Source organism: Mastomys coucha, unplaced genomic scaffold, assembly GCF_008632895.1.
Source record: "Mastomys coucha isolate ucsf_1 unplaced genomic scaffold, UCSF_Mcou_1 pScaffold1, whole genome shotgun sequence".
In the NCBI taxonomy this organism is placed as follows: Eukaryota; Metazoa; Chordata; class Mammalia; order Rodentia; family Muridae; genus Mastomys; species Mastomys coucha.
In genome coordinates, this window is record NW_022196891.1 from 59,775,158 (window position 1) to 59,790,810 (window position 15,653).

The following is a 15,653-nucleotide window of genomic DNA, read 5'->3' on the forward strand; positions in this document are numbered from 1 at the left end:
CTTTGCTCTATGGTGTTTGCACACACATAAACCCCACATGTTTTAAGCTAATGTATGTTCATGTGCACAAAGGGGAAAAAACATTAAAGGATTTTATACATGAAGCAATCAGCATGAAGGGTATAAATAAAAGCAAGGCTTTTAAGTATGAAACTACAATGTAGCCAGAATAACTACACATTTTACACTGCCTGGAGCAGTCTTGTTTTACTCTCCTAATTATGGTGAAATTATTACTTGCTCCCTTTAAGTCTCAAGAATGTCCTGCATTGAATGATAAATTATATAGTCACTTTCTCAATGCCTGTGCTCAAAGGGGCCAGATAATGGAGTGTTAGCATATATAGTGCTAATTAAGATTCTTACCTGAAAAAAAACTTTTAATTTTAATTAGACTCATTTTAAAATAAGAGGTTGATGGTGGACCTAAGGCCAAAAGTGTTGGGTACCAAAATAAGGCATAAAGAAAGACAGGTGTTTGAACAACCCCTGCCCAGATGTCATCATTTTCAAAGAAACTACAAAAAAAAACACTCTTTCAAAATGAGGCGCCTGTTTCTTCAGCATCACGGAAACTTAAGAACATGTCCATTTTCAACAAGGATTTCTACAGTGTCTCTCCTAGGGAGTTGTAGTCATTGCAGATGGTTCTAGGGTTTGAAAGATAAATGGACACAGCTCTTTGTTATAAACAAACTATCAGCAAGAGGGGAGGGCTCCCAGGAACAAATGAACACACACAAAATTCCCACACCCAACCTCAGGCATGATGAGAAAAACAGACGTAGGTTAGCAACTGAAGCGAGGAGAAAGGAGTGTGGAACGGGGCCGGGAAAGGACTCGCAGAGGCCCCCCAGGAAAGCAGTTAGGAAAAGATGGAGAGTGGGCTGTGTCTTTATAGATGATGAATGACTGAGAAAGACAAGAGAGGGGAGGGGAGACATTCCAGACAAAGAGAATCCATGTACAAACGCCAAAGGCAAGAGAAATCTTAGAGGGGAGTGAACAGTGGCTGTAACAAGAAGTTTGACAATAAACATAGCTGAGCGAGTGCTTGGAAATTAGATGGTGAAAAGTGAACCTAAGAGACTTAAACTTTATGCTCAAGGCTTGAAGGGGGCGTTCATTTTAATAAAACAGACAAAAATATATTTCTGAATTTAGAAAGGCTACTTTGATAACAGCATAGAAGAGGGTGAGTTTGAGGGTATTGAGCTTAGAGGTCAAAGGGTCAGTAGCCTACCAGCAGAATGCTCAGAATTTATGCAAGGATATGACATAGTTGTAGTAAGCTGGGAAGCAGGGTACTGGATTGACTCTGTAATGCTCACCCATAGACTCTGGTGGAAACCATTGGTCCTTAGTTTGCACCACTAATTTGAAGGCTATGTATCTTTGAAGCAAGGGCCCTGCCTGGAGGAACTGGGTGGTTAGACACAGACCTCTCAAAGTTATACGTGCCATGGCTCTAGCCCTGGTCTCTGCTTCCTGGTTTATGTAATCTCAACTGCTGCCTCACGTGCCCAGCACTGCACATGGAGACCTAGATCTTCATAAAAACTATGAGCTGAGTGGAACTTTTTCTCATAAATCTACTGATACACATCATTTCAGAAGTCTGGTTCTGGAGGTGTAGATTTGGGAATCACCTGTGTTTTAAGGTTTAAAGGGTAGTTTGAATGCTAGGAGACATGATCTGCCAACTGAAACTACAATGACAAGAGAAGAAAGCCTATGAGCAAGTTTGGTAGGACCCCAGCATTTGCAGGGCGGCAGAGGTAAACAGTCACTGAGAACAAGAGAAGGAGCAGGCAAAGATGGAAGAGGGCCCCTAAGAGAGAGAGCTGGTCACATCGTAAGAGTGGCATTCAGGAATAAGAGGACCTATTAGTTATGGCAGTCAGGCCCCGAGTGACATTGGTCGTAAGTATCTACATAAATGGTGGAGTGCGGGCTAGGTAAAGGTTGAAGAATTAACTGGAGAAGGAGAGGGGAACAGTAAATAGGCTTGAGATAAGGTTTTGTTTTTGTTTTTCTGAGTTATGTGTATATGCCAACCTTAGAAATGTGAAAGAGAATGTGATCATGCAAAAAACAAAAAAAACAAAAACAAAAACCAGAAGGCATACTCCTAAGGGTAGATTTTCTTAGGAAGTGAGAGTAGAGATAGAGGTATGAATGTAGCCTTGGCCAAAGCCGGTATCTTATCACAGATCAAAGTAAGGCAGGGGGATGCTCTGAGTGCAGAAAAGCTTGGGGACTGGAAAGCAAGAAGCCAGTCTCTGCATTTATGGCTCCTATGGAATTGTGGAGAAGAGTGTTAAGTCTGGCATCCCTGTAGAAAAAGAACAGGAGAAGTGCTACTAAGTAGTGCTGAGGTATAAGACTCAGTACTTTTCAGCATCCATCCAGAAAGGGGGACATGGTTTCCAAGCTTCTCAGGGAACTATGGTAAGGACAAATGAATACTTTCACCATCCTTTGAGCAAATCAAGGGTGGCTCACTCACCCATGTGTCCCCACAACAGTGGGCTCTCAGATCTAAAGTCCCCAATCTATGGTTTTGATCCAAGGTCTCAGAGGCAAAGAGGATAGTACATTATGCACACCCTCTGATCACTTGTGTGTGTTCTGAGTGCCATAGACTTAGGGGATGCATCCTCTAAGACATCTGCCTATGATGCCAATGACCACAAGAAGTCAGGGGAGCCAGAGAGCAGGGACTGAATGGGGAGTCCCAGGAACCAACAACATTAAAGAATTGTAGCTGCTGGCCATTAGACATGAGCTCTGCACAGATACTGGACACCGATGTGGAATTGTGAGCGAAGGAAGAACAATGTAAGCCAATTTCTAATAATTCTGATGCATCATGGGAGGAGACAGGAACTGCTGGTGACAGCAGTAAGGGTTGGAGGGGTGTACTGGTGCCATTTGGGCCTTAATGGAAGACTTTTTCAGGAGAGTGGTAAAAGTATATGATGGGCCCATTAGAGGAGAGGCAAGCAAACTCAGGGCCTAATCTCAGGCCCTTGGATATTCTTTAGGATTGTACCAATAAACTTTCATCCATAAAGAAATCACCAGGGCAAACAACAACCTCGTGGAGAAATCTGGGCTTTCTTTGTTTTACTTCATTTTATTTTTAAAGCAAACTATAGAATGTTCTGAGAAGATGGTAAAAATACACAGGAGACTGATCCAGAAAGTATAATGGAAAGTGGGGTTCAAAAGTGGGGGAGGTATAAGAATAGAAGCCAGAGGATATCTGGGAACGTGATGTCTTATCCCAGGCCGACTGTTGCTTTTCCAGTAAGTCGGATAAAATGGGAAATGATACAAAAAATAAATAAATAAAGATTCATACATACCATAAACACTTTATATAACTGAAAACATAAACGTACACACATGTGCCAATCTTTTGATGTCAGGCCAGGGCCTACTCTCTCCATATGGATCCACTGATTAGAGTTATGCCTCTTCTGTATTACATAAACCGCACCCTTCATCTGTGCTTGCCAGTGTTGCTCTCTTTAATGGGGGAGGGGGAGAACCCGAGCACACTTGTTAAATAATCTGAATGTGGAATCTGAATGCTGATACACCCCACATTTTTACAAGCCGCTAGCCAACAGCACGCACTGTTTTACTGTTACCCTGCCCACACATCCCCAGAAGCACAGCGAACAATTTACTGAGGCTTTAAGCCTTTTGCTAAGTTTTCAGGGAAACCAAACAACTTTTTTTTTTTTTTTTTTTTTTTTTTTTTTTGCATTTGATCAGAGTACATTCTGTAAAACCAAATCGAGCTGGGGTCTGAGGACCAGTACAGTTCCATTGCTCTTTGCACGGGCCACATCTTCATGCTGAAGCTGGTAGTACAGGTGGCTAGAACAGGATGCAGTAATAGTTAATCCTATAGCTCAGTTAAGAAGCCAGTCAAGAGTGCTTTAGATGCACAGGCAACAAGGCAGGAGTATTCACTGGTTTCTGCAACAATGAGTGCTGCTGTGTAAGAGATGGCTTCTTCCCTGTGTGCTTCCTCTGGCCGCACTACACCCGGTACCTATCCCTGTGTGCTTTCTCTGGCCCTACTATGCCCGGTACCTATCCCTTTGGGCTCTTGCTGCTCTGGAGAGGAGATGGGCATTTGGATAACAAGGCTCCCAGAAGAACAGAAGACATTTCACAGGTTGCTTCTCAGCTTCAAGATACCACGTTGCTTTCCTTGCCTCTTTTCATTCAGAATTCATGGCTAGAAGTCTCACGCACTTGACTTACTTGCTAAGCACAGGTCGACTTCACCTGAGCTTCTCTAGCAGGAGACTGGAACCCACATTCACACCCTCACCCTTTGTACCAAACACTGCCAGGGACCTCACATAAAGCAAAGGGCAACAAAAAAAAAAAAAAAAAAAAAAAAAAAAAAAAAAAACATGTTTACCAGAAATGCTTAAGGTCCCAGCACCAACTGTCAGAGGTTAGGCCTGCTTTCACCTAAACACCATCATCACTAGTTCTCTTTTCCAGTATAAAAGATTTCTTTAATTTTTTTTCTGGTGGGCCACACCTTTAATTCTGGCATGCATAAGGCAAAGGGAGGCTAATCTCTACAAGTTCAAGACTGACCTGATGAACATAGGAAGCTCCAGGCTAGCCAAGACTACACAGAGAGACCCTGCCACAAAAAGAATAAATGAAAGAAAGGAAGGAAGGAAGAAAACAAACAAAAGAAAGAAAAGAGGGAAGAGAAAAGAATGAAGGAACAAAGGAAGAGAGAGGAAACAATCAAGTTTAGTTTTTAAAATATATTATCTGTGTGCACATACATGCATGTATATGGGAACCTGTGGGTACCTTCAGAAGATATCTAAAGAAGGCTTCAGATCTCTTGAGCCAGAATTAGAAGCAGTCATGAGCTACCACGTGTGATACTAGAAATGGAGCTACAGTCCTCTGCAAGAGCAGTGAGTGCTCTTAACTGCTGAGCCATCTTTCTAACCTGCCCCTCAAAATAGCCTTCTAGTAGTCCTAGCAATTTAGAACATTTTCTCCATATCCTTTAGTGAGATGCCACCCAAACTGGGAAGTCTTTCCTCAACTGTTCCCCATAGCATCAGTATATATGCAAAGTACAGAATACAGACTCCTGGGGAAATAGCCACTTGTGGATGAGCCACTATTTGTGGAGACCTTACTGACAAATCAGCGTATTAGGATCTGTAAGATCTCTGAGGCATCATTCTGTTTATTCCTACTGTATGACTCCAGGCATCATCGTACTTACTTCCCCTGGCTAATTAATTTACGTATGATATGGGAAAGCAACTGTGCTCCCCAGGGTACCACCAATGCACGCTAATGTGTGACATGGGTTTTTGCCAATGATAACTCACAGCAGTAAGTATAATGCCAGAAGTCTCCAGACACCTAACACAAAGGTGCTGTAAATATACAAAACAAGTACGCATGCACGGGGGCGTGACATAGTTGAGACAGACATCTTGGAATGTGCATCAGAAGGTGCCTACAGACAGAAGTCAGACGTTATGTTTGAATCTGGGTTACCAGACCTCAGAGGCTGGGCTCTTAACCAATATAGTGTTTGTTTTCAGAATAGTAGGCTAAAGTGGAATTCCTAAGAATTTTTATACTTTTTATCGATACACACAAAGACAATGATGTCCTTTCCTAACAATTACCTCCAAACACAAACCATAGGAATCAGTTTAGGGAATTCATCCAGTTGTCCTAAGGTGATGTTTATCTGTTTCAGACAACAAAGAAAAATATTAGGTGGCTAGAAGATATACCTTCTACGCTAAGCAAAGTTAATTCAGGGCGTGATGGAAGAGAATACTGTGCTTACTGAAAGGCAGTTTCCACCATAATTTGCCAGAGTCTTTCTCCCTGCACAGACACAAACTGTCTTTAACAAAGCGGGGTTAGGGAGACAGAGCCACGCAATGGGACAGGAAAGGTAAATGAATTGACACTTCTTGGGAAGTTAAATAACCCGAGCTTACCCTCTTGGTACACTTCTTCACAGTGTTGATCAGCTCCTGCATCACCAGGTCCACGCTCTTCAAGGAAGGTCCTTTCAGTTTAACTATCTGCTTTTTGACTATTGCCTCAAACGCCATGTCTGGGGTAAACAGCCCTGTCCTGAGTGTAAGAAAGAGAGCAGCAGCAGATTAGGTTTCAGCGGCTGAGTGCAGCCAGTAGTCCTTAATAGGGGTTTAAATTGGCAGGCGACTTAAATTAAGCACGTAGTAGACCAAGTTTTGAACTCCTAGCAGTAGGTGAAGGGGCACATCAGTCAGGAAAGTACTGACCTTGCGAGCATGAGGATTTGAGTTTGAGCCTCAGCACCCACGCACTAAAAAGACAAGACTGTGGGTGCGAGCCTGTGATCCTAGAGGAGGGAAGGCAGGTACACCTGGATCTCTGAGGCTCACCGTTCAGCCTCCATAGCCTGCTTGGAAAGCGTAGGGCTAATAAGAGATCTTGTTTCAAAATCAAAGGGAGATGGTTCCTGAAGAAAGACAGCTGAAGCTGACCTTTGCCCTCCATGTGCAAGTGTGCCAGAGCACTTACAATATACCCACACACTGGCAACACACCAGCATACAAGCTTATTATATGCCAGCACACCACACACCCACACATATATACACATACTAGCACACAAACATACCCCAGCACAAACCCCACACATACACACACACACACACACACCTTGGCACACACACATGCACATAGTGTGCACATACATTATAATGCTATCTTTAGTAACCCTAAAATACAAGTTCCTGTCTAACAGCAATGCCCGAGCATTAAGAAGAGTAGTGTTTGCCCAGCCTCGGCCAAACACTGGGCTCGATGCCCTGCACAGCACACAAAATAGCCATGCATGTTTTTCTAACTTACAAAGTAATGTTAGCTGTAATTTGTCTCAACGCATTATTTCAAAACAACACAAAGGAACAAATATAACCAGGCCTCCATAACATCATGTTCCTTGTAGATTCAACCACTGTCTGAAAATTTTCAGAAAAAAAAAATTGTGTATACAGAACACTACAGACAGTATTGTTGACATTATTTCTCCAAAAATGCCACGTAACAACTATTTTCATATAGCATTAGGTATTTTGAGTAATCTACAGATAACACAAAACATAGCAAAACTGAGTGTTTGTTATGTGTACATAGTGTGCTATTTTATATGAGAATGTGCATCTGTGGACCAGGCTATCTCTGGGGAGTCCTGAGACCAACACTCAGTAGATTCCAAGAGGTGATTTACTAAGTTTCCATTTACCATCTCTAACGGATTTCAGAAGCAGTCCTCTCTTAGCAAATAAGCCTCCCTTTTGCATGGTGAAACAGTGGGGCCCCAGAATCTGCTCTTTCCAGCAAGGCTCTGTACTACAGAGAGGTAGCTGGCTCTCAGCTCAAAGGCCCTGGATGCTGAAGGAAGGGTGTGACTGTAGAGGAGCTGTCAATCACTTAGATGATGCACAATGCCTAAATGATTAATGTATAAAATCAACAAATAACAAGAAGAACCAAAATCTTCTTTTTATCTGGAATTAAATCAAATTTGATGTCATTATATGCTTTTCTCGTGTGAAACAGGAAATCAGGGAAGCAAATATAAGGATAGAAGTTATGTGTGCTTTATAAACAATGGGAAATGCAGCTGTGGGATTCCACTGTTGAGTGTTTCCCATACCAATATCCAGGTCTCAGCTCAATTGCAGTGCCTAAGAAGCTAGTGTGCTGGTGTGTGCCTATAATCCCTGCATGGGCAGCAGGTGGAGATGGGGGAGAGGCCCTTCTCAGAATCTCTTCCTAATACAATCTCATCCTGGCCCTGTGTCAGAAGCTGAACCACAACTGGCCTTACAGGAGACCCTTCCTTCACTTAAGGTACCCTATGAACCATGAACCAGAAATCTATGTGGGGTTAGCTTACTCTACATGGGCTCAAGCAATGTGTTTTAAAGTAATTTATATCCTAATTCTAGGCTATATCACTATGGGCTGAATGTGCATGTTTGTTTCCCCTGAGGTCTATATGTTAAAGCCCTGTATACTTGATGTCGCCACATTATGACATAGGGCCTCTGACAAGAAGCTAGCTTGTAAGGATGAGACTTTTCAGGAATGAGGCTAGTATCTCATGGAAAGAGATCAGAGAGCTTGCTGTTCCTCCTTGTGTAGGACATGTACAGGCACTGCAAGAGTTGAGTGATATACAAACTGGAAGAAGCCCCTCACCTGACAGCTCAAGCTGGGGAAACCTTGTAATGTCAGCCCCCAGAACCACGAGAGAAAGGTTTCGTTATTGATAAGCTACATTCTCTATGTGGATTTGTTATCTAAAGCCTAAGAATACTAAGATACAAACTAAGAGAATAACACTACTCTTAATGAGATGAAATTCAGTTTCTAGCTCACTCCAGGCCATATTCTTGCTCCTGTCACTCCAGTCTCCTGATCACACCACCCGCAACAGTCAAAATGCAAAGCCCTAGCTTCTCTAAGACCAGATGTACCCAGCCCTCTCTCTGCTTGACTCCTGCCATTCTTCCTTCCCCAACACTGCATTATTGTCTTCCACCCTTCAGGCCCACGGCACAAGTTCTTCATATGCATGTACCTACGTATCTGCATGCTTACATGCACACACACACACACACACACTCACACATGCACACACTCACACAAACACACATACACACAAATACAAATATAGGCACACATCACATTGTGATTGAAATTATTCATTACATAGGAATGGTTCCATTGAAAACTAATTACCCTTCTTCGTCCTTCCCAATTTCTCTCCACAACTCAAATTATTCTGCCAGTTCTCCACTGCTTATGAACATCTTACATGAGCAACTCCTCCCCTCCACACACACCCCTGCCTCAGTTAGAGAACAAACAGAGTCTTGTTCACCTACCCAGAGATGAGTAGAATGCTCAGTTCTTATTGGGAAGACTATAGGCCAAAGGTACAGAAAGGTTTTTATAATCATCATCATCACCATCATCATCACCACCACCACCACCACCATCATTGTTGTCATCATCATCTTTGCTAAAATCTCTCTAGCAGTATAGAAAATTAGCACTAAGTAAAAAACCAAGATTTTGCTTTTTCTGACTTCTAACTCTCTCCTTTCTTCTGATGATGAAAAACAACTTTACTGGCCGTTTGAAATTTTCATTTTCTTTGGGTAGCTTGAAGACAGGAAAAAATGTGGATCACTTGCCTGATCCCATGTATGTTTTTGATTGCATAGCTTATTTCTCTTCTCAGTTCTTTCTCATTGAACTCCATCTGCAGATGCAAAGCAAGCCACAGTTATGACACTTAATTCTTTCGGATAATATTATTGAATAGTATAGAATGAGGATAACCTTACTGTTATTAATAAATGGATACTCATGTCTTTTGTAAGCTAAACCCAGATGGCCAAAACATCTGTTTATACAGAGTTCAAGGCCACATAGAACACTGGGGATTTCTGGAAGTTCCAGTGGATCAGAGGGTTTTATTTTTTAACTCTGTTATATATGAGGAGTGCTGTGCATAGGGAATACCTCCTGGACATAAACCCAGCCACTCATTTGAAACACAGAATTAATTTTTTTGCTGAATGTTCTAAAGTGGAAGCCACAGGAGAATGCATAGATGAGACTATCTTCTGATGGGTGGCCACGACACAGCTGTCTTTTCTTTCTGGCCATTTTAACCACCTGACCATAAGACCTCTTTATAAGAGGAAATTAATAATACCTTACGAAGCCAACACAGGATGCACTGCTATATAAATATTTCCCAGAAGTCCTAGGCACTACTTGGAAGTAGGATCAAAGTGTCATAGAACTTAGTCCCAAAAGGCACATCCAGAGAGCAGCGGATCCAGCTTTGATGGGGATGCAGCCATTCCAGCCTCGCTTGCGGTCCATCTCCTCCCTTAGGGTCTCTATATCTCAGAGTAATGACTTGCTCTAAGCTTCTATCATATGCTGTGGCTTCAGGGTTCAGGGTCTTTGTCATTCCTTCCTTCGTGTCATGAACACTTGCGCCCCCTTTCCCCACCTCTTCCTGCTTAACTAGCTACTCATCCTTCCAAACTCAGCTCAGATGGCTGGCTCCCTTGCATGCTTGGACTGGAATTCATGTCTGTGGGTGGTGTTTCCATAGCACCCTACGCTGAAGTTTGTCACTTTACTTAGCACATTTTAATAAAATGATCTATTTATCCACACCAATACATAAACATTCGCCTCCTCATATTGAGGCAAGCGGCATGGTCCCTACTCAGCTGCCTTACTGAGTGATCAGTTCCAGCAAACAACTCTCGTTTCCTTCCTACACAGTGACACTTTCCCTCAGACCCCTCATCTGATGGGCACCATCATTCACTCAATGGCAAGAGACAAACCTTGAGGAGTGATTTTGAACCTCTGGTTCCTATCTCTTGAATTGATCCAAGCCTGTCAACCTCACCCCTAAGTTCCCACAGTCATTCATTTCTCTCCATTCTTTCTCCTTGCATCACTTTAACTGGGAAGCTTTAAAAACGTATATTTCAGAACTTCCTCCTTGTACAAGATCCCTCCCAAGACTATGTGCCCAGCCATGTGTTTGTAATTTTGCTTTCTTTGTCTCTAAGAGACTCCTGAGATTATAGAAAGCTTTGGGCAGAAAACACGGTCCATTCATCTCTGGTCAGGCCCTCCTCTTCTTTACCACATCTACTGATTGTCCCTTAGTGATCCAGCAGGCACAGTTCTCTTTGGAGATGACCAGCCCAATTAGATCACAAACCCCCGTGTTAAGTCTGCCTCTTGCTTTCCATTGTAAACCATGAACAACTGCAGCCAGGAGAGCCCTGGACACACAGCTTCTTCCCTAAGCGAGCCTCTCACCAGGCCTTTCACAATACTGATGTCTTTGTGCCATGCTGGTCATGGATAATATGCTCTTCGTCACTCATAGGGAACCTCTCTAAATATCCCATGGAAAGGAACTTTTGTATCATGCCACCGTAACGACACTTGAATTTTTCTTATGGTGTCTACTTTTTTTCATTTGCCTCACTAAATAAATTCAACCCTTTTCTGTCTTGGTCACTAGGACTTTGGCCAATAGGGGAGTCTCAAAAATATTTTAAATTAGACAACTGATAGATATCATGGAAAACTGAAGTATTGTTTCTTGAAGTAATTTCTATTGAGCTTACTGAAATCAGAAAAGAATATTTCAAGTACAAAGGAGTCTATTCCAAGGACTCTGTTGGTCCTGTGATACATCACAGTACATCAAGAAAGCTGCAAAAGAGAACAGGGAATGAAGTGGGACAAAGGGAGAAAAGAGCACTGGTTACAAACCTTCACTATCTCAAAAGGAAAGCGTTCGTGGAAAATGCGGTTGATCTTAGCACCGCCAGAGAGCTCTAAGGTGTCTACTTGATCACCTGACCCTTCAATTCTCTTCTCAAAATCTACAGCGAACTGTTGGACCATCCTAGAATTGAGAAAGAGAAATAAACCGAGGTTAACATTGGTTAACATCACAGGGCTCTCCTGTCCTTGCCTGATTTTACTAAGGGTGCAGCTTAGACTCCCTTCCTGGTGTTCTTAGTGACACCTACTGGTTGAGTTAGCACTGTGCCTCATTTGGCTATGGGGAGGCCGTTGCAGGAACAGGAGATTTATTTTACACATTTTAACTAGAGTAAATATTTTAAATATCGTTCTCCTTAAATGGGTTGTGTCCATTGTGATTATAACATGAAATGGTATTTAAGGAACACTTGGATTTTAAAAGTTATGTAATAAATCTTAAGTAGACTAGTCAAGTGAACCTCCACTCCTGTGACACCATGCCTGCCAACTCCCACCTCCTCCCACTGAGACACCCCCACACAAGCACAGACACACATCTACACACACATCTACCCACCTACTCCCCCCAACACACACACAACACAGGCTCCTTTTCTTCCTCCAGTATGGCACCTCAGTCCACCCTCCTCATCCTACAACTGTGTGCTGGGTGCTCTATGGGAGGCCAGAGCTTCAAAAGTCATCAAGACACAGGTTCCCCCACCTTCAGATACCACAGTTCATAGGAGTCCCTGGCCTGCATATTCAATCACGTGCCAGACATATATTTTCTCTTAGCTGTCTCAGATCAAAACACCTGAAACGTGAACTGCTTAGCCTGCTTTCCTTCTCTCAGTCTGGAGCCTGCCGATTCCCCTACCTTGGCTCAACCCTCAGCAACCCGTTCTTGGATTGCTAAGGTACCTCTGGGTTTCCATCCTGATCTTAGGATTCTGTCCAGGTCAGACCCTACACTGACACAGCCACACACACCTGCCATCACAGACCCTTATAAGCAGTCCAGCTTGCTTTTCAGTGGGTTCCCACAGTTTGAGTTAACCCATTATGTAGGATTCTTTGTGCTGTGGCCTTGGCTGTTCTTGAGGCTGATCTCTTGCTCACTGATGTGCACCATCTGATCCAAACACAAAGAATCTACTCTCCAGTCCCCAAATGTACCGTGTCCTTGTATTTTTGTATGTACATTGAGTATTTACAGCGCCACTAACTCCATTTCCTCCTTGGCTAATTTCCTTCTGTTCCCAAGAATCAGCTCAGGTATTAATTCTTCTGAGAAACCCATCATGATCAGTGGTCCTCAGCTCCTACCATCATCTACCACTGCCCAGATGAAGGGATCCTCTGCTTCTTCAGTCTCTTTCTAACAGTACTTATCAGACCATATCACCACTGCCTGCTTCCCTGTCAGCCGCTCCCTGGAGGGCAAGGGCACGCACTGTAAGGGCAATATCTAAGAAATGCTTAATAAATATATGTCCTGTAACTAAATTAACTATGTTAAGCCAACTGATGAAAATAAAAAAAGAGAAGAAAAAAGTATTCCCATTTGTGATGATCACTTGGTTTAGAGATTCTAATTCTGATATATTAGAACTACTACTTTTAAATTCAAAATCTAAGCCGGGCAGTGGTGGCGCACACCTTTAATCCCAGCACTTGGGAGGCAGAGACAGGCAGATTCTGAGTTCGAGGTCAGCCTGGTCTACAGAGTGAGTTCCAGAACAGCCAGGGCTACACAGAGAAACCTTGTCTCGAAAAACAAAAAACAAAAAACAAAACAAAACAAAAAAAAATTTTAAATCTAATAGAAAAATTTTTTTCGGATCTTCTGAAACTTGTATATTTTTATTGTCAAAAATAGATTGGGTACAGTAGGTCAAAATAATTATAAATTATTTAGCCATGCTCAGGTATCTGTTGTTTTTAATGTTTTTTATTAAGTGCCTAGAAAATTGAGGTATGTGCATTAAAACACTAGAAATTTTTACAAAATTCATCTCTGTCAATTCTTCCCACACCCTCCACTTGGAAGTATTGGAAAAAGCTTTCCCTGAGTCCCTGTGTCCACTCTCTTCTCTTACTCTCCTCCTTAAACCTAACATACACCCCTCATACTTCAGGGCCTTGAGCATCATTTCCATCTGGGAATTAGTGCCTCTCTTCATATGTACCCGACTCCTCCTATGGGCTCCATCATTCTCTACTTATGATCAACAGCATTTATTAGCATCTAACACAATTCATCATTTATATGCTTGTCTCGAAGATCCTCTTCTTAAGTACAAAGTGTCACGTTCATTGTTGACTGCATGGTAGGTAATGCAGAACCAAAGCCTGAGTACAGTGCATGGAAAGATGGCAAGAAGAGGGAGAGAAGAAACCTTCCCGGAAGACAAGAGCACATGCAGAAAGAAGATGAATCAACAGGCTAGTCAACCATCTAATGGTAGAATATTCTGCAGTTAAGACCCATGACGGCAAGGCAAGGACCAGCCTTTGTGTCCTAGCTTCAGATAGATGTAGAGATAGTGATGCATGATCTCAATATAAATACATTTCTTTTCTATATAACTTGAAGAATTTTTATAAGAGCTTAACCAAAGGCAAGGAGAAACAAATAAACTTGGAAATCATTCTACTCTTAAAAAAATAATTCATCTTTGTCACGGTATTATTTTAAGAGAAAAGGCAGCATGATGCAATTAAGATGTCACTGAAACTTTTTGAATATTTGGAGATCTCTTTTTAAAAAGAAAAAGAAAAACTGAAAACCACCAACTTTGTACTGTTGTGACTTCGGACTAAAGCAAGAACTGTAGAATGCATTTTGATGCATCCTTGTGCATTTGAAGGAAGATTATGTCCCTCAACTCTTTCCAAAGAGCTGTGACAGTAATGTAATGCTCTGACTCTTTCCAAAGAGCTACAACATTAGGGTAATGCTAGATCTATGCCCATCTCAATGGACAATGTAGTTCAAGTTGTAGGAGGACACTACAGAAGTCATCAGGTTGGTAAAGTAGCCCAGGCTTACAAGAAGAAATATGTCATCTCCACTGAATGGGCACAGCAGAAAAATGCTAATGGCATTGCTGTCCATGTGGGTGCTCATCCCAGGAAGTCGTTATCCAGGCTAAAGCTGGACTACAGTGGAAAGAAGTTCCTAGAACAGGAAGCCAAATCTCACCAAATAAGGAAGAAATAAGACAAATACAAGGAAGAAACTATTGGGAAGTGTAGGGGCTCAGAGGTCCTTGTGCACACAGATAAGGACTGAAAAAGGCAGAAAAGTTAAACTTGCAGGCTTGTCTCTTCAAAGGAAGGAGATGTTTGCCATTCCACACGGAATTCTGGGAAAGGATTTAGTTTACGACCTGGTGATCTTTTGTTATCTGTAGGGCCAGGCTTCACCCAAATAATATGTCTGTTTATCCCAGACTTCCCACCATCCCTAAATCTTGAGCATTGCTTCTCAGTTCATAAAATCCATCCTTATAAGAGATTGTAGTTCCCAACAACTATACAGCTTGTAGTTTCCAACAACTATACAGCTTTCGTAACTTCTGTTATCTTAGGGCCAGGCTAATCCTGCCTCCCATGGGCATTCTGTTTACCTCAGTAATTCTCCCCAGACCCTTATCCTTATCTTGATCAGTGTTCCTGACTCAACAGAACTCGTCTTTATGGAAAAGGCCATGTGTGTGTGTGTGTGTGTGTGTGTGTGTGTGTGTGTATGTATGTATGAATATACTTTGAAATATATATACATATGTACATAAGCACACACACATATAAAGATACACACATATATACACACACATATGTACACACACACATATATATATACATATGTGTGTGTATATATATAAACTTTGTGTGTATATATATATATGTATATATATTTCCAAAGGAAATATATATATATACAAACGTCTTAAGCATTGTTGTACACATGGGACTCAACTCATTGTTATCAGGAAACATTCCAAATTTGTGCTGTGCTTAAATATGACTAAAATAAACTACCTGGTGTCAGACTCCTGAATTTTGGCCCAGCACTGCTAAACAAGTCAGATTGGACTGAGTTTAATTCTTGTCTTTCTCACTGCCAGCCATGAAACTTGTACATACACATTCAGTGAAGATGCGGGAAGAAAGGAATCTTACATTCTACAGAGTGGTTGAATGAACAATAAAGGAATTAAATTTTGCTTTGA

General features: G+C 42.0%; 1 protein-coding gene across 6 annotated transcripts in view; it reads right to left on the bottom strand.

Annotated features, from left to right (window-relative positions):
• Dnm3 (dynamin 3) overlaps positions 1 to 15,653 on the bottom strand; it is a 486,761-nt gene that overhangs the window by 327,383 nt on the left and 143,725 nt on the right. For all 6 annotated transcript variants that reach the window (XM_031387157.1, XM_031387138.1, XM_031387130.1 and 3 more), the window contains exons 8-10: positions 11,419 to 11,554; positions 9,291 to 9,358; positions 6,030 to 6,168 (exon numbers count right to left, since the gene is read on the bottom strand). In XM_031387157.1, coding sequence (XP_031243017.1) covers positions 6,030 to 6,168; positions 9,291 to 9,358; positions 11,419 to 11,554 — 343 coding nt within the window. The remainder of the gene's footprint in view (positions 1 to 6,029; positions 6,169 to 9,290; positions 9,359 to 11,418; positions 11,555 to 15,653) is intronic.